This window comes from Ixodes scapularis, unplaced genomic scaffold, assembly GCF_016920785.2.
Source record: "Ixodes scapularis isolate PalLabHiFi unplaced genomic scaffold, ASM1692078v2 PGA_scaffold9__187_contigs__length_104089568, whole genome shotgun sequence".
NCBI lineage: Eukaryota > Metazoa > Arthropoda > Arachnida > Ixodida > Ixodidae > Ixodes > Ixodes scapularis.
In genome coordinates, this window is record NW_024609884.1 from 16,925,721 (window position 1) to 16,950,936 (window position 25,216).

Sequence of the window (25,216 nt, forward strand, 5' to 3'; positions counted from 1 at the left end):
AATAGTGGGCTAGGCCTTGATGCTAGGGCTAAGGGGATGCATCTTTCACGGGTCGTCATCATACTGGTCACAAGGTCATGCTGCTTGCCTCTGCCAGCTCGTCAAAGAAAACTAAGTATTGCTGACCTTCGTCAATTGAAAGGAAAGAAGAAATGTTTACTTTGCAGCTGTGCATTCAATCTAGTTCTAAGGGCTTTCAAACCTAGAGGAAGTGCATATGTTTGAAAAATAATCTGACCACGAAAATGGGGGTGGATCTTTTAGTCGTGGCCGATAGGGTGGGCATTTTTAATTTAGTCGAATATCATTGTTCACCCAAAACACGACTCTTCTCATTGATGTGGCACAAATATTTAACATGATAAAACAGCACACAGAAATCGGAGCAAGACAAAGGACAGGTAGAGCGAAAGAGCGCCGACTCCAGCCTGATTTATTTTGAAAGAGGAGAAAAAAGAGGCCATAGAAATGGACCCCACTAGTTAATAATAATTAATAAATCAGTTGGGTGTCAGCGATCTTTCACTTTACCTGTCCTCTCTCTATCTCCGTGTCCTGTGGGCTGTTTTATCATCTTGAAGTATCAACTAGCTCAAATTACTATGTTAGAACAACACAAATATTTAAGCCTTCAGGATGAAAACTATACTCGGGGTCAACTTTTTGTGGCAAAGTTGTCAAAAGTAGGAGAGCATACACTCATGCACTTTGAGTGCCAATGTAGAAAGTTGACCCAGAGTATAGCAGATATAAACATTGAAACAAAGTCAACTTGCAGAACCTAGCTTTTTGCCAATTCCGGTACATGGATCTGATTTTAATGTCTTCTAACAAGAATACAACAAAAAAAAAAGAGGGGATTCGGATCACGCCACTAGAAAAGCTATATGACTGGGAATTGTTAGAAATACTATACAAAGAAAACGAAAAATTAGTTTTTTTTAATAAAACAGCCTCAAATATTACCAAATTTAGATTTTCATAAAATCTGAAAATTAATATAAAATAATTTATGACTATAAATCAAACAAAAGTACTATCAGCCTACAGGCCACGGATAGGACTACACGAGAACAGTATTTGGTAAGCGCTAATTAAAAATAATATGGAGATACAAGGTTCCAAATACCTCCCCCAAACGTCAAAGGTAAATAAATGTTCGGCATTTTTTTTTATCTCGGTAATGGCATTAGGCTTATTTGTCAAAGTATATAACAAAAAAATACTTGCCATACAATAGATTTACATGAAAAAATTCTATACATATTTTAATATTTTCAGTATGCATAAGAAGTAACAGAACTTCATACAAAAATCACGCAAATTTGATTTTCACCTTGCTCCGCCTAAAATTTTCTAAAAAAACATTTTTTTTTTTAAATGCAGTTTTTTTTTTTTTTCTTAGACATGGGGCTATTATATATATTGAGAAAAATCCAAATATCCACCCCAACCAGTGTGTTTGATTTAAAATGAAACGACCCATGAATGTGCCCTGCAAAATTCATACAAATAAGACTGTTGGCTAAAACGTTTTCCTTCCTGAGTAGTGCTCTCCCTTAAACAGAAGTTGCAATGTTAGAGTGCTACCAGCTCACCCTGTCCATCAAGACCAAAAATTTGTAGCCCTGATGTTTCAATTTCTGCATCTTTCAGCCAGCCGGGAGGATACCCGAGCACACGCATTCGGTAGACGAAAGGAGGAAGTTCTTGCGGATGAAGATTCAGGGCATTTCTAAGCTCCTTGCTGAAAAAAATAGAATGGTAGAGGAAGTCCCCAAAGGCATACATCGCCACTGTCACCCTTGTTTCTGAGCCCATAAGCAACCCTATAATCCAGAACAATGTATGAATAAAAAAAATATATAGACACAAAAAAGCTTATAACTTTCGAAACAAGCTGAAGAATCCCAAAATAATTACTAAAACTTCCATGCCAACACAAAAGGGCCAGACACAAGGACAAAACACTTTGGTCCGGCTTCATGTACCTCGTCATGTTGTAAGAGAGAGGTCATGCACAGACAGCTGAAACTAAGACTCCGTAAGTCACCCAATGTAAAGCAATAAATAAAAAAAGCTATAGCATAATAAGTGCTCTATGCCACACACACACAAAAAAAAAAAAAGAAAACGTAACAGAAAGTTACGGCATAAACGCGCTTGTGGATAATATGCTAGACAACAGAATCCCGAGACTGCAGGAGGCAAAAACGACACGCACACACACACACACAGTCTCTAAAGCAATTAAGACTGTGAGCATGCCTTGTTTTTGCTTCCTGCAGTTGCAGGGTAGTGTCATGTCTAGTTTGAAGACGTTTCATTAAGTCAAACCCGTTTATATTGAATAAGCAAAAAAACGCCTACCAGCTCGATATAGAGGGTAATTCGATACAAAAGTTTTAATGAATTTGATTCGCAAAAATCCACTTCCTGCTGACATATTACACTAGTGAAATAGTCTTGCATCATCTGTTGCTTTTTCTTCATTGCATCCGCAATAACAATATTTTTCCACGCTATTGACGGACTTCAAAATGCTAAGACTGCTTCCTTCTATATTGGCGCATTAGCGCCGAACTACGACGAGAGAATGGAGCACGTACGAGCAGGAGCACCTCCTGCAGGGTACCGTTTTGCTCTGCAAGTTGGCTTTCCCCTAAGGGAGGCAGCTGCATTGGGGGAAAGCCAGCTAACAAAACAAGCTAACTTTTTTTCTTTCTTTTTCTAGGGCGGCCGCGTCAATCGTTTGGGAATAGGGAGTTTTCGTAGATGGTTTTCGCCCTCCCGCAACGCTCTCCGCAACCTGCTCCGATACCCGGAACTCTACAGTCAAAGCCATCGGCGCGCAGTAGCAGTGGTAGCTAGCAGCTTCTTCGTTGCGGAGGGCTTAGCGGAGGGAGAAACGCGGTCTACGAAAACACCCTAATATGCGGACGGTGCGGGGAGTACGCGGAGCCAACACCACCTAGGCCGCAGTGCTTAGTAGTCGTTAGCAGTGCTCCGAGTTGTGATGTCACAGATTCACGACGAGTGGGCCGACCTGAGAGGAAGACTTCTTCGCAACACATGCTCTCTTTTTCTTTTTTTTTTCTTCTAAGTGTTTTCCCGAGGACGCCAAGCGGCGCATGCTCCGGCCTTTATTTATTTAATTTTTTTTAGCTTTTTGTGAGCCCAGGGTTCTCCCGGAGCAGTTGCGCAATGATAATTTTTGCCACCTCTGCGCATGGCGGCTTGCACAAGTCTCGCGGCGGGAGCGCGGGAACTGCTTGCTCTAACGGTCCCTGTAGTGTTTGGTGTGCATGGCGGTTAGCGCGTGGTGGTTGTCAAGTTCGGGCGGCTTTCGGGCTAGCCATGTCTCATATATGCTGTGTCCCTGGGTGCCATGGGAACTATGAAATGTCGTCGAAGAAAGTGTCTGTGAAGTTCCCGGAGGATGAAGAACTGCGAAAAGCATGGGTGCGGGTGATTACTCCACCTGGTTCTATCAACGCATACAACAGGGTGAGAACTTTCATATCTTTTCACATTACAAAAAAAAATATATTATTGAATTTATTTCGTTTATTTTTACGCTGACATGGCAGCGAAGGCGACAATCACAAGCTAGCTTCCGCTTTTAGTTTTAAAAACGTATCTTTGTAGCGTAAGCTCCCGTTTGTTTTCAAACAGACGGCCTGTAGCCTTGGCTCTATGCCAGGGGTCTCAAACATGCGGCCCGCGACTCTTTAGGAAGCGGCGCGCAGGCAACCAGCTACGAGTCCCGGCTTCCACGTCTCCAGCGCTAGAAGTGGCATGCGCCACCTATCTGTGTTTATTTGCCCTTTGTTTCGCTTTATTTTTTGCTTCTCAGCTTTTAGTAAGGTACAGCAATTCTACTAGACTGCAAGCGCAAGTTATTCGTAGAAGGATTGACCTCGGCTGCGCAAACTCTCGATCAGCAGGAGAAACTACCAAAGATAAAGTTACGAAATCGGGATTCTAGCCTTCAAAAATATCAGCATTGCAAGAGAAGAATTTTGTTCAGAGCAGGCACGTAGCCAGAAGGGGGGGGGGGGGGGGGGCTGCGGGGCAGGGGCAGGGGCATCACGTGCAAGTTCATCATGTGCAAGTTCAAGGAAGTTGCTCACGTCGTCCCTGTGCGCAAAGCTGACACAGAGTTTCTGCACAAGCTGTTAAGATGTGATTCGATTTGGGGGCTGAAAAAGATTGGCTACAAGGTTTTTTGCGTTGTAACCGACAACAACTCTTTGAACAGAAAAGCAATGTCCTACTTTCTATTAAATGTAAAACACCACGAAGGCAAAAAAAAAAAAAAGGATTTCACCTATCCACACCCTTGTGATCCTCACAGGCCACTGTCTTTTGTGATAGACCCAGTGCACCTCCTCAAATGCATATGCAACAATTGGCTCAACCAGAAGAATGACAGAGTTTGCTTCTACTTTCCTGAGCTGCAGGCTGGGCTGATAGGTGTATGGTCTATGCTCTCTGCATCTTTTACAACCATCAGAAAGGTTTTCAACCCAGAATGTGACCAGTTCTCTCAAGAAAAGCCCTTAACCCATCAAACATTGAGAGACAAAATTTGAAGCTTCCTTTGCAGATCTTCCATGACTCTCTACCCCTGGCCCTTTGTTTCATCAGAGAGAAGAAAGGCCTAAAGTGCTTCAAAGGAACTGCAAGTTTTATTGAAATCATAGTCAAGTGGTGGAAAATTGTAAATATGAAGACGCCGAACAAAGGAACGCGACTCAGAGACAACTTTCAAGAACCAGTGACTTCTGCAGAGGACGATCACAAGGTGCATTTTTTGTGCAGTCTTTTGGACTGGCTGGATGCCTGGCTGGACGTATGTGAGAGCGAGAACCTTGCCAGTGGCGCGCTAACCAAGGAGACTCACGGAGCACTCCGTCAAACAACCTGTGCCGTTGAGGAGATCACCGAATATTGCTTCACTGAACTCGGGCTGAACTATGTCCTGTGGGTAAAGATTCAGTCTGATACAGGGGTGGAAGCGCTGCGCCAATTGCGCCATTGTGCGCCAATCCACTTTTGCTGCGCCATCCTGCTCCCAAGCGCACATGTTGTGCCAAAACTAACCAAATAAGTTTTTTGTTTTTTTTAAAGCTTTATTTATTGAAGAACTCTTTTTTTATTGGCCACAGTGGTTTACCATGTACTGTTTGTTTAGGCAATTCTGAAAAAAAATAGGGACTTTTAGCAAACCGTTGTCGCATACCGCGCACTACCGGAGCCTTTGAAGCATGCTTTTAAGCGGGCGCCCGAGTGATACTGTGACTGCGGGGCGCGCGCTTAAAAGCATGCTTCAGAGGCTCCAGTAGTGCGCGGTATGCGGTTTTCTAAAAGGCCCTATTGCTATGAAACCACCATACCTATGTGGTCGTGTCAACAGCGTTTAAGCCTGATCTCCAGAAATGGCACATGCAGAGGTCGCTTTGTCAGAGTACTCATCAGAACTCTGACAAACGATGAAACAATGCATTGTTTCGTCATTCATTGAATCTTCTTTTTTGCACAGTGGCACTGAGCATGACCGAGTGTATTCGAAATACGACACACACACACTAAATCGCCGTATAGTCCCGTACAAACGCCCGCCCCCCAAAAATGGCACATCCTGTTTGTTTTTTTTTGTTTGTTGTTTTAATTTTATTTATTGCGTGATTTGCGGTATAGGTACGCGACAAGCGGGCTCGTTGCGGGTACCCTCATGCTTTTCGCACCGTGACATGCAAATCTGCAGCATCCATACTATGCGGGGTATCCCTTCACAAGACATGTAAATTCCAAATTCATGCCCGCATTTTTTTTTTTTTTTTTGCCTTTGACTTTTGCATGCAATACCGGTTAAAGGATTTTTGCGCGCGATATCGGTTACACAGCACATGTGCGGCAATAAAGTCTACATGCCGTACATGTGCTGTGTATTAGTGTCACGAAAGCTGCAGAACGGCACCTAAGTTGCTTGTGTTTGAATTGTGTCAAGATGTATACAAGAAGAAAGTATAGATACATGAGAAGATACAATTTGAAGCTTTCAAAGGTGAAAGAACTTATATTCACAGCATTATTCGTAGTGTGAATGAACGTAGCTAGATCTGTGCATGAAGCTCCCACAGCTGCATGTGTTTCTCACTGAAAATTATGCTTTAAGTTTGCTAAGTGCCCGCACTCGGTTAAATCAAAACTTGTGCACTTCGGTCTAGGCGGTGTCTTTCCCTCTTTTTTGTCTTTTCTGCATTTAATTTTTCGTCTTCGTGTCCGTCTCGAATTAATTACCTCATGATAAACATTCCCCAGCCCACCTGCTGTTTTGTTTTTGTTTTTATTATCATCTGTTTACTTCTGGTAAAAAAAAATACATTTCAACACATTACATTTTTTCGTGCTTTAAAAGTCCACACTTTTTTAATAATCTTCTTTTCATTAGTTCCACATACGAGTTAAGTAACCATGCATGTGCAAGCATCACCTACTTGATGTTGCTGTTATGCATTATGGCAGGTCCCATCACTTCTTACAATAACGTTTCAAGGCATTTATTTTTTGTCTGTTTGCGTCTTCTCACCCCTAGAAATAATTAAAGCACCCAAGATTTGGATGCATAAAACGAAAACCCATCTCTCTCGAAACGTCAATAACCTTGTTCTTTCATATCCTAACAATAATTGTACGTCCTAATATGCTACCCGTGTAACAAATTATGTTTCCCAGTCATAGAGATATTTATAAATCCTGTTTTACCGATTAACAAACGTTTGGGTCAATAAGAATGCCATACTACGTCGGTAAATCTATGCGTGATTCCTTCAGTGCAGCGCTTTTCCGCGGCGCTCGCCAGCTGACTCGTGTGACGTCACCAGAGGATTGCTGCGGCCTTCAGCTTTATGTTGTGTTGCTTCAGCTCTAGGTGGTGTTGACGGAGCACCCTCTCCCCACTCCCTCTGCATATTCCTCTTCCTTTTTTCTTTTTTTTTTCCTAGGCAGTTGTTGCGGTTGTTCGAAAAAAAAAAAAAAAAGAGCCAGTGTGCTCTGCAAGCCGGCTTTTCCCCCAATGCGACAGCTCGCATTGGGGGAAAGCCAGCTTGCAGAGCAAAACGGCGCTCTTGGCAGTTCGATATATCAGTAGTGGCTGCTATTTTTGTTCAATGTAACCACAGTTTTTGCTATATAATATCATTGTAACATTACTGTGCACAAAAATTGTTCGATATAAGGAATGATTCGATGTAAACGGGTTCGATATAGTTGGGTTTGACTGTAATAAAAAGACAAACAACAGAGCAATATTGGAAATAGAAAAAAAAAAGGAGCAACCCTAATGAGGCAACAAAATCACCTATTATCTTAATTAACTTTACAGGCATGCAATTGCAGCATAAAGCAAAGCAAAACCCACATCCATCATCAATAATTCATCTTAAAACTATGTAAGTCCAGCAGGTTTCCTAAACACCCAGAAAATAGTATTTCAGAATTTGAACTAACCACAATAAAATCTTACTGAATGCTCACCTATATTTCCCAGGTTGATAACGCTTGCTCATCATTTCGTGCTCAAAGTATCTCCTAGAGGAAAGGCTTAATTTAGTAGAGGTTCCCAGTCAATCGAAGGGAACTGACATGTCAGCGAAGCATCATAAAGAAACCGGTTATACAAAACATTTAACTGTTGCAAAAGTAGTACCAGGCATTCCCTAGGGCAGCGGTACGCACACATGGATGTGTCGGGGACCCCTTGGGGACCTGCCGAAGTGATGGGGGACCCCATGCAAGTGGGGGTAGGGGGGCGGGCAGTGATTTCCCCACCCACCCCCTAAGGAGGGGGGAGAAAAGGGTGTATGCCCCCCTAATTTTTTTTTTTTTTTTTTTGAGGGCAGCTTTTTAAACTTTTGGCAAAATACAAGAAAAAAAACAAGAAAACTTAATATATTGTTTGTGCAAAACCGTTGTTTTCTTCGGCGCGCTGGCATCGGAGCACGATCCCTTTCGTCGCCTCTCCTCCACACTGCTATTCGTGGCGAGAAGTTTGGATATTGCCACCTGGTAGAATTTTTTCACAACCCAGAGTGAGAAGCAACTTCCTCTGCTTGTGCAAGCACGGGCAATGCCAAGCTTCTATGCACTACGAAAATTAAAACATGAATGCGTTAATACAACTACCAAAAATAATCTGTCATGCGCTCATAAGGAAAAGGCGTGCAAGAGAAAAGTGGGAAGCGGAACTGACTCTTTAATCGATCCTTAATTTTTTTAAGTAATTGTGTTGTGCGTTTGTTTAGACGGCGGGAAATGAACCAGTCTAAATGGGTGTGCCTCGCTCTAGACGAGAGCAAGTGCAGTACGACTGCTAGCGTCGTCACGGCGCTCATTGTCTTCGTGCTATCACCGGCTGCACGAATCACACACAGTGAAGGCACCGTGATCCTACGATTGTCCCGGTGAGTGATTCCTTTAACCGGTGAAAGCAAACACACAAAGAAGACGAGCTCCGTGGAGACACACTTTTGGCACTGCTTGATTGACTCAAACCGATTGTAGCACCGGCTTAGGTCGTACTTGTCTGGAACAGAGTAGAGTCTCGTAGCGAGTGTTGTTGTTCACATGCATCGTCTGGGTTTCATCGCAAAGTGGAGAGCTCTGATATGCACCTTGGGCGCGTCTGAACAGCGTTGAGCATACATGGTTTAGAATTTCTGGTGCGTGTTTATTTATTGTGCCGGTGTGTTGAGATCAGCTAAATAGGAGCGCGTGTTTCACAATGTTTGTCCGCGTGTGCGTACGTGTGGTGGTGCAGCGGTGTATGGTTCTTCGTTTTGTCTAGGTTTGCTCTATTCCCAGTATTTTCATGCATACTTGCTCGTTACTGCTTTACGTTTTCCCCTGGCTCCCATTCTTTGCTCATAAGCTAAAAACTTTTTTTGGCGTATCACCTTTAAAAAAGTGAGCTCTAAAGCTAGAATGATTAATTATTGTTTCTAAACAAATAAAAAGTTAAATTACAGTCAAATCTCATTAATTAAAACTTTCTTGATTCACAACATGCAGGTCCCATCCTATGCGTCTCTATGGGAGGAAACTCCCGATAATTCAAACTTTGCTTTATTCAAACAGATGTTTGGTCCGTCCCCCCCCCCCCCCTCCCAGTTTGAATTAATGGGATTCGACTGTATAAGCATATGCCACATTTATATTTAATAAGAAATACCAAAAAGCTTTTGTCTAGAACTTTTTGTCAATGTGGTACCAGAGATTGTATTTCATATTGTCTTCTTTGTTACGTTGGAAGACAGGGTGCGACTACAATTTATTAATATTGATTGGCACTTTTTCCTACATGAGATAGCCTGTTATGTGTTCGCATCGCTAAGAGAAAGCTTTTACTTTCGCCAATGATTCTTCAGAATGGTGGAAACGTTTCTAAAAAGCTGATGAGCGCAGTGACGTTGTACTTTCAACGCTGTTTGATTGGCTCGTCGGCTTCAAAGGTACAATCCTATAGTCGACTTGCACGTTCACAATGTCAGGTGTTTTTTGTTTTTTTTTATTAAAAATTAAATTTGCAGGTATCAAAGAATTATATTCTAGAAAATGAGCTACCAACATAGCATAAAACTTTACCTGCAAATAAACAATAGCAATAAAAAAACAGCCAACATTTAACTAGCCTCTGCATCAATGAAAGCTTTTAAAAGTTTGATCAAACATCATTTAGAAAGACCATTGCCAATATTGCAAAGCAATTATGACAAAATGTTCGTTAAAATGGTCACCAAAGTTTCTCATGCACCAAGTCACTGGAATGCATTCGTCTAACGGAGAACATGCGATAGAGCCAACAAGAGGATGGTTTTACTGTTTACATCAAAGATGTGATGCATTTTTTATGTTGTTGATTGTCTTGCAAGCTGAAATTTGTCACTCAATGGGTGGAACCCTCAGCAGTACCACTTGCAAGATGCACATTGTAAAAATAGTGACTAACTGTTGAGTCAGACCCAGCGTGGTGTCGCAATCACCGTAATTTGTTTGCGCCATAACTGTATTTTGAACGAAACTGCAGAAATTTGAAATGAGTACATTGCATGACAGCGCAGCCCCTAATGATTGGTTGACTCCTAGCAGCACCCAACGTTCTACCATATGCCACTTACATTTTTTTGGAAGAAGCATTTCTTGCCATTTCCTTTCTCTTCCGTGAGATCCGGGCTGAATCCAGTGCTTTGGTGCAGTCACTAACATGATGGTTGCCTCCACAGTTGAAACACTCCATCCTGAAATGCAGTGTTGCCAAAGTTACTCTTAGAAATCACATAACTGTATAGGCTGCAGTCCGCTCAAGGTAAATTGGGATTAAACAAGTACATATAATTCCAGCTGTTTAGTTGCAGCTGTGAAATAAAGGAGTAATAACAAAAACGACAATAGTGAAGCTACAGGTCACTAAAAACATAGCCAACACTTCTAAGCGACGAGATGAATTTTCCACTTTCAACTAGTTTTGTGAAAACTCACGAGAATCACTACGGAACGTTGCAACAAAGAAAATTAAAATGTCAACCCAAAAACTAAGCTTGCACTTCATTCCATTATGAAAGATGGGCTTACTTCCGTTATTTGAGATGATCTGCAAGTGCTTACCCTGGTTGTGCCTCCTCAGTCGATTCCGACGCTGGTTCCTCATACACATAGTCAGTTGTGTAGCTACAGAGGTCACATAAGAAAACCAACCAATGGAAGAATCAAAAACACCAGCAGAGCATTTTGAAGTAGAAGGCTAACCCTTGCTGAAAGGCTGATCAGAAAGGATACATGGATGGTTGTTCTTGTGTTTCACCGCCTTTCTTGTCAATAAAAAATATGTCATTGCTGGGCAATTTATCGAGACCATCCACCTGAAGAAAGTAAAGCATTCTTCATCAGTTGTGATTATCTGGGGAGTCACTCAGTCTTGGTCTCACCAACACATCATCCTATTATGCATGAGAAAACTAAAAACTTCAGTCCTTGATGTGAAACAAGGCTGCAATGATTAAAAAACATATAGAACAGGATATGGTTGTGGAGAAGACGCAAGAATGAAAGCACAACTCGTCCGTCACAGCACTAGATTGTGGCTGAAAATGCAAACAGTCGCTAGAGCTTCCCTTAGCCTAATCACATTGTAGCCACTGCCAAAAATAAAAAATAGCAAAGGTGATAGGTAGATTGAGAAAACCTGGATAAGCTAATGATCTCTAACTACTAGACAAGCACAAAAACTACAACGAAAACAAAAAAAAAACAGATATAACATTGACAGACGAAATGCTACACAAAACCCTAAAAAAATAATCCAACATTAGCTTAATGAGAAAAAACTACTAGTAAACATATTGAGCTCACCTGATTGTTGGTGTCAGCCTTTGTGTTGCCCTCGTCTTCATGTTGTAGAGAGTTGCTAAAAAAAGAAGAGTAAAAGCAGAAAGTCTGTGGCTAGAGTTCCGTCCAGACGGAACCACTACAGTTCTGTCCAGACGGAAAGTTGGCAAACCCTGTAGGGTTCCATCCAGATGGAATGACAGTCGCCACTAGAGTTCTGTCCAGAGGGAACTATAGCCGCCGCTAAAGTTCCGTCCAGACGGAAGAGAAACGCGCCACTGAAGCTCCGTCCAGCAAACACGAGGGTTGATCCCTATATGCTCCACCCCTGACCCATTTCCGGAGTAACAACTGGCAATGTTCCTATGTTCATTTTAAATTTTTTAGTTAAATTTACTTGTCCCAGCAATCCTATAACATTTTTACCGCTTCCTGGATAACAGTTTGTCCAACCTCTGCAAACCCCCCACCTCCGGCCTGTATTACCTCATATAACCATTAAAAATATCTTCCCATGCAGGTGCTTCTTTCATGTTTTTTTTTTAAGGAGTTTGTTGTTACTGAGAGCCAGATAGAGTTAATGCAGTGGATATCATTTTCAAAGCTTTATTTAGGAATGAAAACCATTCTAATGGAAGACTTGAGGCTGGGTGCATTGTCATAATGAAGAAGCACTCCCTGTCTCCCCTTCCCGCAATGTTTCTCCTTGATTGCAGCACATAATTTTGAAAATTAGGTTCGCATAAGAAGAACCTGGTATCGTGACTCCACCTTGTAAATAATCACAAGACAAAACACCCTTGGCAACCCAAAAACTGACCCTGAGCTTGTTATTGTTCCTCTAGCTTATACACGAAAAGGAACAATACTCTCTACTGGGCCCTCTGGATGGAACAAACGGGGCTTTACGAGGCTTGCTGTCGTTTGGTCTGGACGGAACCCTACTGGGCCTGCTCTCGTTCCATCTGGACGGAATTCTACTGCGTCTGCTACTGCTCCGTCTGGATGGAACTCTGGACACTCCGAATCAGAAAGAGACTTAAATGTAAACATTTTTGACGGATATCCGTCTTGTTAGGATTGATTTAAAACTTGGAACCCTAACCACATTTAAAAAAAATCAAGGGCAGGCCGTTCCGTGGGACAAAAATAGTTGCCCGTGATCAAGGGGCCGAGTTGGCCCCGAGACGTCGGGATCTTTGCTTCCTTTAATGTGTGGTTAGAGTTCCAAGTTTAAAGGGGCCCTGCAATCATATTTAAGCGTCTACCTTTTTTGCGGTTTTCACGTCTCTTGGGGTTCGGGCAAGCCAGCAGGCACGGAGAGAGTAACTAAATATCAGTGCGTCATGTTTTAACCGGACAACGCGGAAACCTCCTCTACCTACGGGGGCGATTCGCGATGCCGAAAGCGCGTGAAATGTGACATCTTAGGTCCTGGGCTTACTATAGGTCAGAGCCGCTAAAAGCTTCTTTTTAGTCGAAATACAAAATATAACTGGTGCGAGCCGTTTCAATTATTTATAAAAGTAGCTTTTGTTCAGTATTTTAAATTAGAAAAGAAACAAATGCAGTTCATAAAGTGCGGAAACAAGAAATGACCCCCGCCGCCAAGCGGTGAAAAAGGCGGCGCATACTAGAAAGGTGTAGTGGGATCAGGCACCGACGAACGGCGAGCGTAGAAAGGTCCCGGATCTACGCGGCGGCGCTTCAGTCGAGGATCCGACCGGGTTCGAGCGTTCCGAAGGCCTTGGGCGAGCACCTTTGGCTTGCGGTTTGGCCCTTTGGCAATACGGCAGCACGAAGTGGCTCCCGTTCTGAACTTGTGTTTGCCGTCGTTTGTGGCCAATGAAGTGTCATGCCGAATTAGTATTTAATCGCGCAGCAAATGCAATGCGAGCCGCCCTGGCTGCCCGCTTCATACAGCCCATCCAGAAAATACTTTAGTGGCGCCCTTTCGAGCCGTCGACACGGAGTGCGGCAGCCGTGAGTGCTCGCTGAGCTCACTACCCCTGCTCTAGTTCACGCCCACTCAAGCAACCAAGGACGTCATGAAGGAGGTTATTTCTTGCTTGTTTTTGTAATTTTAATTTGCCTATAACTTTTAAAATAAAGCGAAATTCGAGAAAAGAAAAGCTTCATTAAGTTACTACGTTCAGTGCGCTCAGGTTTGGTACAAATTAGAAACCAGTAAAAAAAGTCCTTGCAAGGCCCCTTTAAGTTTCGAATCAGAAATAGCCTTTATAGTTGTGTGGGAGATGGAAGTGTAAAAACGGTGCGGATTGATTACGAGCAAGACACAAATATGGCAGATCAGTTCCTTCAAGGCCCCTTTAAGTTTCGAATCAGAAATAGCCTTTATAGTTGTGTGGAAGATGGAAGTGTAAGAACGGTTTGGATTGATTACGAGCAAGACACAAATATGGCAGATCAGTTCCTTCAAGGCCCCTTTAAGTTTCGAATCAGAAATAGCCTTTATAGTTGTGTGGAAGATGGAAGTGTAAGAACGGTGCGGATTGATTACGAGCAAGACACAAATATGGCAGATCAGTTATGAGTCCTCAAGCACTTTGCGCTTATTTATCTTGATCTGACGTGCTTCCCAAGTGAATGGCAAAATGTGGCCACAAGTAGTGTCTACAGTGTGTATCTGCTAGGGCGAGGCTTTCTCTTGGGGTCTGAGTGATCAGTCAAACAATGAGCAGCCGTCTTTTCATCAGCTACGTACCGACGCAGGATGAGCAATTTTTATACATTACTGTTCGCTTCTTTACTCTGTAATAGTTATGACAGTTACTGACTTCGATCAGTTCGAGGCTTCAGCACCAGGCATGATCGCCGTGTTGGCTCTTGTACCGTTACTTCAGCCACTGAAGGTGAAGTGTTTTGTCACCGATTTACCGAAGGTGGTTAAAATCCAGGAGGAAAAATGGGCAACCAACGTTTAAAATACGCCGTACGAGCCGTGGTACGAACACGACGAGACGCCGGTGAACATCCACGGAGCAATGGAGACTGGATTGAACAAGTGAGAAACGAATACTCACCGGGGCGAAGAATCCCGCAAATCAGATTCCTCAGAGTTTTTGTCATTCATTTTGAGACCACCTTTGGAAGCAGTCAAATCCTTTCCTGTAAAGACAGTTCGTCAATCAGTTCTATTCTCAGCAGGCGCCATAACACACTTCAACTGCTTCAGCTTTTAGACCATTTTAGACTTCCAGTCTCCAGACTAGCTAGCTCACGAGTCAGTCAAGTCAGTAGCCAGCGATAGCCGCAACTATACCACCGTACGTCCAAGCGCAGCGGATGTCACGAACTATCGGAGCCAATCCAATGGCGTATGAACGTCACGTGCCTTAAGAGGGCACGGCGCGGAAATGGCGCGGAAAGCGTATCATGGGCAACGTCTACTGAACGGGATTGGCTAGGATAGCTCGTAGCGTCCGCTGCGTCCGGACGTAAGGTAAAACAAGGGTAAAACGGATTTTCTTCTTTTTTTTTTTTGAGCAGCGCTAGTAGTAGTACTATATATATAAAAAAAAGGTGTTAAAACTACTAGAGAACAATGACGTCATTATGACGGCAGTATTTTCTGTTAGCATGGCCCTGCTGTGCCTCTCCGTTTCACCCCGGTTTCACCCAACGCTAACGTTGCCCAATGCCGACGCTTTACGGTGTACCGCGATGGACGCAACGAGCAACAAACCAATCCATAGTTCGTAGCTTGTCTCGTGACTTTATGCTCCCCACGTCGCTCCGCCCAACCGGCAAGGCACGTGACAACCCCCGAGCTATGGATTAGTTCCAGTGCTCGTAGCGTCCTTTACAGTCCATCGTAAGCGAGAACAAAGTTACGTACGAGCCGTCCTGCCCTCTCCTGGCGTTGCTGAGCTCTTCTGCGTGGAGGAGTGATGGCGGCGACGGCAATCAGGTAACATTACAAAAATCTCGCTTCCCTTTTTTAATGCCTTGATTGAAATTATTTTGTAAATTAAATTTTTACATATCTACGCTACGTGACCCTCTTAATGGCGTTATATTTTTTTCTGTAACGTCCCGCTATCAGCCGACGCGCGGTCATGGCGAAAAGAGTATTATACCCTCACACCATAGGTGTTTCAGAACATAACCTCGACTTCTGTGTCCATGGCTGACGTCTGCTGCAATTCGGAGCCAGTAAATCGCGGTACTGAATAAATAGCCAGTCAATGCAGATGTCGGATGTTGCGGGAATCAGAACATCTTTGAGCTGTTTAGTCTTTCTGCATGTAGAAGCGTAGGAAAATACGTTGACTAGGCCTAGAATTCGGACTTTGTCGTTATGGCTACATTGCATTACACTCCTTGCACCTCTGTGCTGCCTGCGACTTGCTGGGCGCTAGGTTTGTGGCGGCGTGCATTCACACGGAAGTGACTAGCATTTAGTATCTCTGTGGGCAATTTCCTTTGCGTATCCCACGAGAAATCTTTTGGTTTGGATTAACGTGGCCTGTCTGGGTATTACGAGCTTTCCAAAACTGGCCGCCCCGATTTCGGGAAATGGCGTTTCTTCTGTATCTGTTAACACACAGTGAAGCACATTTGTGTGGTGCATTAAGAAGTATCTACCTTGGCGCCCTTGTTGTGTTATAACAATTTACCCGTTTAGTTGTTTTTTTTTTTTTTTTTTCCTTTTCTTTTTGGTTTTATGTGGGTGTGATGTGCACCTTGTTCTACGGTTCTCATTTAAAACCCTCCGAAACTCGCTTTTCTTAGCTATGTGATTGTCATCAAAATTAATGCCGGGGTGAACGCGAGAACTATAGGTTTTCAAATGTGTTCGCGCGGGAAATATCATTGTCACGTCTAATATAATAACTTCTGAAAACTTTTTTTTTTTTTTTTTTTACTATAAAGAAAGTTGACAAGAGTGATTGGGTCTGGAGGAAGTGCGTGGAGCAAGAGGATTTGACATACGAAGAAATTGTTTATTGATGTGTTCTCCCAAACTTTGCATAAGTAGTCGCTTAAGTTGTATCATAATGTGATTAATGCAGTCAATATTTTTTTTTTTTTTTTTAAGAAATAGCCTTCAGATTTGGGAATTTAATTTACCACCTGCACCCCACTCACGAATAAGGGCTACTTCATTTTTGGGCACACTATGTGTGCTAGAGGCACGCCTAGTAACGTTTGAGGATTTTTTTATTTTATTTTCTGTTACTGCTTTTTTAGAAAGAAAAAAAATTTTAACACAATAGAAAACTGAAATGAAAGATATAGTAACACTGATCCAACATTTACTGTGCGAATCCCGGACAAAAGCTCACCAGGAGAAAATTTCATGTTGGTCTAAACACGAGTGTGGGCAACTTAGGTGCATGTGTTTGACACTACGATGCAACAATAAATCTGACAGGCACGTGGTTTGTTGATTGGAATGGAAACGAGTTTATTTATCGATTGTTTAGAAGCAAATGCTGTCTCCTACTACCTCCAGCAGTTTTGGTAGATCTCTGTGTACTTGGAACCCCTCACAGATATTTTTCAGACTGTGCCGGCATGCCTCGAGTCAACCAAGCTTGGTTTTATCAGCTCCACTCAGTTTCAGTGACCCAAGTTTTGGTCCCAAATCGTTGCTTCTGTGCCTCTTAGGCTTATCTGTTGACACCATTGCATTGCATGGGATGGGGTACCAGTTCTCCTAAAAATGGTGCAATGTCCATCGCACTGGCCTTTTACCCAGCCCGGCCTTTTAGCCTAGCCCGTGTTTTGCCTGGGCAGCCAAAAGAAAAAAAAAGATGTGATCTTCTGTCTGGCGAGCGTTTGTCTGGTTACCTTACTGTGCTTTACAAAAATAAAAAGCTCAAAAGGAAAACTACACAGGACAAGCGCTTACTCGCAACTGACGTTTTAATTTGGAAGATGACGAAGACATGAAAGACCCTAACGTTAAAAAGCTACAAATATTTATGAGAAAGGAGCGAATGAATCTGTAAATGCTGAGAATTAAAGAAAGGTAAAAAAGGAAATTAGTAAAAACAAAAGAAAATGGTGGGCATGGCTAAAGTAACGGTGAAAAAAATTAAAAAGGAAGAGGAAGGTAAAGCAGATTTAAGGAAAATATTTCATGTACTCTAATTCTTTTGATGACAAAGTTACTGATGGAGCACTGATGCAGGCATCTCCTTTGGTCGCAATGACTTCCCCCTTAAAAATCTCGCGAGTTCGCTTATCAGGACACCACCTGAGAATCCTTGAGCTGGACAGCAGCGGGGCGCATCCACAGTCCCTCACATGTGGAGCGAGATGCCCCGACGAAGAGGATTTTAGAGATGGCGCATGTTCTCTGAGCCTTGCGTTGATTCATCTTCCCGACTGTCCCACATAAACCTTCCCACAGGGATCAAATACACTACTCCGCTGCAACAGTTGACGTATTAGTGGCATTGTCTAACACCGCATTCGTCGGGCTTTGTACGCAGGGTTTTCACCTTGGAGCAGAGTTTTTTTTAGCTTGTCAAGGGCTGAAAACACAACCGGCACGTCATATTTGGAGGCAGTTCTCTTGAAGTTACAAGAGATACAATGAATATAAGGGACGACCGCCGGTCGACTTCTTTTTTCTCTACTTCTCTTGCTTGTTCTGTTCGGTTTTATCATACATTCAACAACATCGGACAGGATGGAGGTGGGGTAGCGTGACGCCTTAAAGGACCCATGAAACGAATTTTGGGCAATAGCACCTTGTTCAGTGGGCCAAAAGAAAAAAGGTAGAATTTCAAAAGCCTGACTTTCGGTACGAAAATTTGAAAACACAGCGGACTATTTCATACCTTCTTCCCTTCGTAAGCTCTCTGCCTTTTCACTGTGATACATCCGCGGTCCTCGCAGCGCGTCATTGGGCACCTGCAGCGCGTCACTGGGCCCAAACGCACATCACACGACACCGGATCCCACTTATTCCCTTCCCCCCTAAGCTGACGGTTGGTGGAAGCTATGCGCTTGCCGGACCAATCAGCCGCCTCCCTTTCATCACCTGACCTCATTCTCTATGCGTGGGTATGCGCGAGAGAGCGTGATCACGTGGCAAAAGTGTGGCTGGCCCAATGAGCACGTAGCTTCCGCAGCACTGTCAGCTTCGGGGTGAACGGGGTGGGGAAAGCAACTTTTGTCTGAATTTTGAGCGACAGGCTAATCTTCTAGGGGGACAGTGGCTGTGTCCGGGTACACAAACAAGAGTCCGAGCAAGAGGGGACTCCCCCATTTCCGTCTTCTTGAACTGTTTGGTAGAATGTGCGATTTATGAGTTGAGAAGAAAAGCTAAACAGAAAAAAGTTGGAAAAGCGTTTTCATGACTCCTCTAAGCCTTGATACTTGCACGTCAAAGCTCTCCCTTGCTGAATGAATGCAAGACTTTTTCAGGGCAGCGCTGAAACAACTAGAGACAATGCCTCTTTTGACAAGTTTTGAGTGTGTAGATTTATACTGAAGTATTCGTTTTTTTAGGTCTAGGTGAATACATCTAACAGATGTGGTTATTTTGAAAGGCAAGTCGCACATCAAGAAATTGGAGGTTGTTGTTAGTCGGAGTTCCGTAAGTGATGTTCAGTCCTTGGGCCGGACCGAGAAATGTTTTTGATGGTGTTGATGTCGTTTGCGTCAGGTATTTTTGTCATGAGCACAAGATAGTCGTCAACATATCTGAATATGTGCGCGACTGGACAGCAGGTCAAACCCTGGAATATGCCCCTGTCACACTTTGAAAGAAAAATGTTGCACAAAATGGGAGCTACGCATGACCCAATGCAGATTCCTTTTTTCTGTAAATCTCTCCTGAGAACGTGACAAAAGTCGAGCACAAATAAAAGTTCAAAAGCTCTAGGAAAGATGCGACCGGTATGCCACAGGTGTTTTGAAAACCTGACAGTGTCAAACAATTCTCTGTGTGTATTGAATAAAATAAGTCTTCAACATCTAGGGGAAAACCCATATTGTGTTTGGGGTGAATTGTCTTTCAGGTACTGAATTACTACTACTGAGTTTGATAGCAAGAAGGGGTCATCAAGTTGGAGGACAGGCAAATGACGCAGAAGGTACTGCGACATTTCACCCTGCCAAGATCCCTTCTCAGTTACAATTACACGAAAAGGGTATTCTTCCTTGGGGTCTTTGCCGTGAAAAAAACTTCCAATTGGTTCCTTTGTATGCAATGATTTGTTTTAGTAGTTGGTTCAAATCCAGGGCCTGTGGCACAGTTGAAGAGCCTTGGCCTTGACAAGTTTTGATTTGAAGTCAGGCAGACTGTGAAATTTTTTTCTCCAAGGCCACCTCTGCCCTTTCTAGGTAGATGTATTGACTTGCCATAACGAATCCTCCCTCTTTGTCGGACATTAACAGTTTTATATTGTTGCAATGAAAGTGGCCCACAATGCTTGATAGTTTAATTTCGCTTGCACGATTAGGACCCAACCTCAGTAACACATCAACGCAGTCGTCGATGCATAGGGCCTGTCATTTTCTGGAACTTTTGCCCTGATGTTATGAATGGTAGATAACATGTGGGCATCGTACAGAATTTTGGACCCTTCTCAAGGACCTTAGCTAGGTGTGCAGGAAGCAACGCATTTTCCAGCAAAGTGACAGACTCGCCTTGGCTTTCCTTGTTTTGAGTGCGGAGAAGTTTCAGGTGTGGGGTGGTAGGACCATCAGAGGAAATCGGTCATCTGGCTTGCTGAATGCAGAAAGTGGTTGTACCTTGACCACTAGGGGCACTCTTAGATTTTGTTTTTCCTTTTTACTACTGTTAATTTTGTTTTTCCTCATTTCCTTTTTTACCTTTCTTTAATTCTCAGTCTTTTCAGATCCTTTTGCTCCTTTCTCAAATATTTGTAGCTTTTAACGTTGGGGTCTTTTATGCCTTCGTCTTCCTCATCCTCCGAATTAAAACGTCAGTTGCAAGTAAGCGCTTGTCCTGTGTAGTCTTCCTCTTGTCCTTGCCTTTCGCACTTTTTATTTTCGTAATGTTCAACCAACTAGGCCAACAAATTATTTTTCTGCCTTACTGTGCATTGGTAGGAGGTTTGTCGGAAAAGAACAGACACTTGTAAACCATGCATGAGCAATAACTGAAAGAGGAGAGCCTGCCGGAAAACTGGTGATACTTAACATGACCCTAAAACGTTTCGGAGATGGTATGTCTGCGTGTCTTTTTTGCATGTCTTTCTCTTTTGTTTCTCAAGGTTAGTTAGGTTGAGTGATATCCTGACTGTAGGCAAAAGTCATTCAAAATCAAAATTTTGACTTGTTTGAGGAACATTTTAGTGGCAGGGATGTTTGCCTTGTCAGACTATCGACTGTGTGTCCATTCTGCTGTTCAAACATGGTTCCAACATGTTCAAGGTTTGAAATTTCTTTCCATCTTGCCTCGCCAGAGCACCCTGTCCACCCCAGTGGAAAAGATGAGAGGATAATAGTGTCCGATGGAAGACCTGACGTCCAAGCTGACTGGCATCCTCGCTGGAGAGACGAGCGGGGACGAGACCAATTCCGAAGGAGTGTCATCTTATGCCGGTGCTGATGGGGGCGTTCCTGTCACGCTCGTGGTGTCGGGCGGCTTTGGCGACAGGTCCCACATGGTGTCCCACGACGGCACCAACCTGCTGTCCACATTGGCGCTCCAGGGTGACGACAGCAGTGCTGCCACAGAAGCCACACAGTTTTTCCTGGAACAGCTGGCTGGTGGGTGTACCATACTCTTGGCAGTGCCCTGTTTTCGAGGGTATGGTGATTGGCGTAGAGGTGCTGGTCGCCTGTGGCGGGAGCGATGCAAACATTGGCCCGAACGCCCATTTGGCAGCAATTGAAAGGCGGACCTTGTAAGTTGGTGCTGATATAGATTGTGATGTTTACGCTTAAAGCAACGACGATGCATGTACACAAGGATCTCATCTCTGTCTGGAAGCTCGCCACTGCCACTTTTAGACGGAGGTTATCGAATGGACTGAGACCTTTCTAAATTTGGTAGTCAGAAATGGTATAGGGATATTGATCTCTTGTTTGAGGAATGGTTTTGAATAGCTGTGCATGTGCAGTACTATCTTAAACATCTAGCAGCCCTGTTAACAGCCAACTTCAGTGGTTTATTTAAGTTAAATGTTTAAGTGAGCAATCGACACACTAACCGTGCTGGTACCACTTCGCTGAGCCGCTTTGTTATTAAATCCTTCAGAATGTTAACATGAGGCATAGTTGCTTTATGGGCTGTACTTTTATCGCTGCACTTCGCGAGGCATGAGCATGACGCCCTGTTTCAGATGGCCAGACACGGCTGAAGACAGCCGACGGCCAAACACTGGAGATTGACGTAGACCCCACGACCATGGGGCTGGTACAAGGTAGCGGCGGCATGCCCGTCTTGCTCCAGGTATCTCCCGATGGGACCCTGCTTCAAAGGGACGACGTGCAGATTGCCCTGGCTGCTTCAGAAGCCCCAGACGATGACACAGACACCGTTTCGGAGCTGCACAAGGCCGACAATGTAACGTCGTCAGCCCAGGAAGACAGCGAGGGGCCCATACTCAATGGTGCGTTGTCCCGTTGGTCTGCTGGAGGCAGCAGCTTCACAGCTGAGTCTGGTATAGATTGTTTTCTTGTGACGGTTGCCATGTTGAAATACTATGTAACGGGATGGGCAACAAAAAATAGTGACTACCGTAAAATACCGGGCAAGCGCCACTCAAAATTTAGAAATAATCGCGAGAGAATGGGAGATGGGCGCTTGTCCGGTCGTCATTTTTACATATAAGTGTACTGCGCGTATTTCCTCTGCTCTTACAAATTTGGGAATGGGCGCTTAATGTGGAATGGGCGGATGCGCGGTATTCTATGGTAGTTTATATATAACTACAATAAAAAGGTTTAGCCAAGAAAAAAGTTGAACTAATGGAATTGTAATATGGTGGAAAGTTGGGCGAGTTAGTGGTACATCTTTTAGTGGAAAAGTAACATGGCGCAAGAAAAAAGCGGAGGACAAGAAGGTGAAGTGTACAAACAGCACTGACATTAACTGATTTATTGAAAGAAAACAAATCGACAAGCATCGCAAATCATCAAAAAATGGGCCTTTTATATTTTGAAGCAAAAAAGCTGGTGCGTCAGTTCGCCTTCTATCACATTATTTGACGAAGAGTTAGCATTCTTGAGTAGGTTTGACACATGCGGGTATGTGGTGGTTGTTTCTTGATGATCTGTGACGCTTGTCCAGTGCTTTGTTTGTACACTTCGCCTTCTTGTCCTCCGTTTTTTTCGCACTGCTTTACTTCTCCGCTAAAAGATAAAACTAATGGCATGAACCCCTTTAATTCTGGTGCCTTTCAGTCGGCAATCTTGGCTATGTCAGAATTCAACAGGACAGATGTTACAAAAAAACTATAGTGATGAAGGGAGAGGTACACAAAATAGATCTTTCTCGTGTCTGGCGAGCTGGCATCGATTTAGCTGCTTAGTGGCGGGCACCTAATTGCTATGATGAGCACTGCGTTTTCAGACGTTCTTTTACCAAGGTTTGGGTTGTGCCGGAGCAACTTCATCCTCGGGAATCGGTTTCTGCAGCAAGCGTCTCTCCATCTCGCATGCAGATGGGGAGCCCCTTCCCTTCAGGATGTTCCTGCAGGTGGGAAAAGAAACGAGGGACGACAACAGTGCCCTGGACGACATGGCTCAGGCAGGTGCCGGTACAACAGTTGCCATTGTCACACCCGACGGCGATGAGTCGGACGCGGAAGATCCTCCAGTACCTGTGAGTTGGCTCGAGGTGTTATGGCTTTTAATGGCATTGTATGTTGCTTTGTTTTAATTGAAGCATAAGATATTAGTACTGATTGGCATTAGAATGATCATAGCTGCTTCAAAAGCTCTGAAATAGCTTTTGAAGAAGCTATGATATGAAGCACGCGTAAGTGCCAACTGCTAGTGCTGCATGCTTGAATAAATAAGTTACTTTGGACAGGGAAGTATCTTCTACGAGTGCAAGCTGCAAGAACAGTTCTTGTAGATTGTGTTTTTATACTTATAATTGCATACAAAACGATGTGTGACGCATTTGTTTCTCTGCACGAGTGTCAATGGGCGCTGCCCTCTGGTTGCGAGAATTCTTAGTTGGACAATGGTCTTTGGCCTTTCTCATCGCCCTCCGCGATCATCTCGCAAGGTGGTCCGGCATGTGGAGCGACTCGAGGACTTCATGGACGTGGTGACGACGTATCGGTGCAAGTTCTGCCGTTTCTCGTGTGCCTGGCGGTCGGGACTTATGTCCCACTTTCGGAGCTGCCACATAGCTGCTCCTCAGGAGAACAGTGCTGCACTGCCGACAACGACACTGGCGAGATCAGGTGCGTTGTGCTTTCAGTCCCTGTCGCGGGTATGCATGGTGGTGGTGGTTTTAGTGCCAAGCTACAGATCTAGGTCCTGGCATGCAAAGAATTGTTTCATAGTTCGCAAAATCTGGATCTGAACGTGTTTATTTTAAAGACATCTCTGTATCCTGGTCGGCTCAACACCTCTAGTATATTAGGACAGGGCCTGTTCATTTCAAGCAAGGAGATCTTCCAAAAAGAAGATTTAAGAGATTGTAAACATTTCTAAAACCCAAGACGGAGGCTAGAGGGTACAACCACACGACGTCTTCTGGTTGTCCCCCCTTTGTAGCCTCCGTCTTGGGTTTCAGAAATGTTTAACTTTAACCAGCTCGCCTGCCTTATTACGTTATCTTAAGAGATTGTCTCCGACCTCGGTGTGGGAATATTCCTAGTATATTTATTGTTGTGCAATATGAGATGGCAAATGTGTGAAGTTCACAAATTGCCATGTATCTAAAAGGTTTCCGAAAAAAACAGGACTATGCTATTTCACCGTATGCTCTTTATCTCCTCAATTCATTCTTTGTGCAGCTGCTAGAGTGATTTATTAAATTGTTTCTTCTATTTCTTAACATTATGCCCCTTATCTCCCAGGAGCCAGAAATTGCGCATATTTTGGAATATGTCGCGACTCGTAGACTGGAGCCCCTTCCCGAGATGTGCATGCACCAGTAGCCTTCGTTTTGTTAACGCTTGAAGGTGAAACAAAGTTTTAGCACAATAGTAAACATTGACCTTTCTCGCATGTTTATTTTTCACAGGCAGTCTGATTACAAACACACTGCCACCCGAAGAGCCAGCACCACTGCACTTGCCTGAGCTCCCACCAGTGACGGCCGTAGCACACCCTCCAGCAATGCCTGCGGCAGATGCCTTGGTCAGTCCACCCACGGACCGTCCGTTGAACTCATCGGCAGACCCTCCTGCAGTAGAAATCTCCTCCGTCTTGGAGAACAGCCTGAGGAATTCAGCCTGCATTGGCGGCGAAGCGCTTGGCCTTGGCGCGGCCAGCGAGGCCAACGTCGAAGAAGGTCAGCTGGGCCCGGCGCAGGAACGGCACATCTTCATCTGCGGCCAGTGCAGTCAAGGATTCGGATCATTGGATGCGTGCAAGGAACACATGATTGAGGTGTGAAGCAGTCTTGTACAGGGCACGACACAGCGCACCAAATGCAATGTTGACAGTGTTTTGTATTCTGTTTGTTCTAGTTAGTGTTGAACGGCAGACTTTTGTCACCTTAGTTTGTGCTGCTTATCGGTACGCTGGACTGCGCTTGCAGTTTTGAAATCATGCTTCCAGTCATAGGAGAATCTTCAGAATCAACTAAGCTGACTCGCATGTTTGGGCTGACTTTTTCGTGCTCTGTACTAGAGTGAATGGTATGAGCGGGAATGCTAGAGCTTGTGGTTTTCATTAGACGCTGAGCTAC

General features: G+C 43.9%; 2 protein-coding genes across 3 annotated transcripts in view; one reads left to right on the forward strand and one right to left on the reverse strand.

Annotated features, from left to right (window-relative positions):
• Positions 1-15,351, reverse strand: part of LOC8024870 (zinc finger CCHC domain-containing protein 8 homolog) — a 29,228-nt gene extending 13,877 nt beyond the window's left edge. Inside the window, exons 1-8 of one of the 2 annotated variants that reach the window (XM_040499081.2) lie at positions 15,248-15,351; positions 14,433-14,517; positions 11,413-11,467; positions 10,840-10,922; positions 10,669-10,731; positions 10,182-10,301; positions 7,543-7,596; positions 1,599-1,747 (exon numbers count right to left, since the gene is read on the reverse strand). In XM_040499081.2, coding sequence (XP_040355015.1) covers positions 1,599-1,747; positions 7,543-7,596; positions 10,182-10,301; positions 10,669-10,731; positions 10,840-10,922; positions 11,413-11,467; positions 14,433-14,517; positions 15,248-15,326 — 688 coding nt within the window. In that variant the 5' untranslated portion in view covers positions 15,327-15,351. Of the gene's footprint in view, positions 1-1,598; positions 1,748-7,542; positions 7,597-10,181; positions 10,302-10,668; positions 10,732-10,839; positions 10,923-11,412; positions 11,468-14,432; positions 14,518-14,570; positions 14,631-15,247 lie in introns of those variants that run through there. The other variant, XM_002407255.5, reaches the window with a different exon arrangement.
• Positions 14,873-25,216, forward strand: part of LOC8024868 (zinc finger and BTB domain-containing protein 17) — a 33,977-nt gene continuing 23,633 nt past the window's right edge. Inside the window, exons 1-6 of the mRNA XM_029982206.3 lie at positions 14,873-15,319; positions 20,802-21,108; positions 21,684-21,953; positions 23,007-23,167; positions 23,579-23,759; positions 24,548-24,915. Coding sequence (XP_029838066.2) covers positions 20,850-21,108; positions 21,684-21,953; positions 23,007-23,167; positions 23,579-23,759; positions 24,548-24,915 — 1,239 coding nt within the window. The 5' untranslated portion in view covers positions 14,873-15,319; positions 20,802-20,849. The remainder of the gene's footprint in view (positions 15,320-20,801; positions 21,109-21,683; positions 21,954-23,006; positions 23,168-23,578; positions 23,760-24,547; positions 24,916-25,216) is intronic.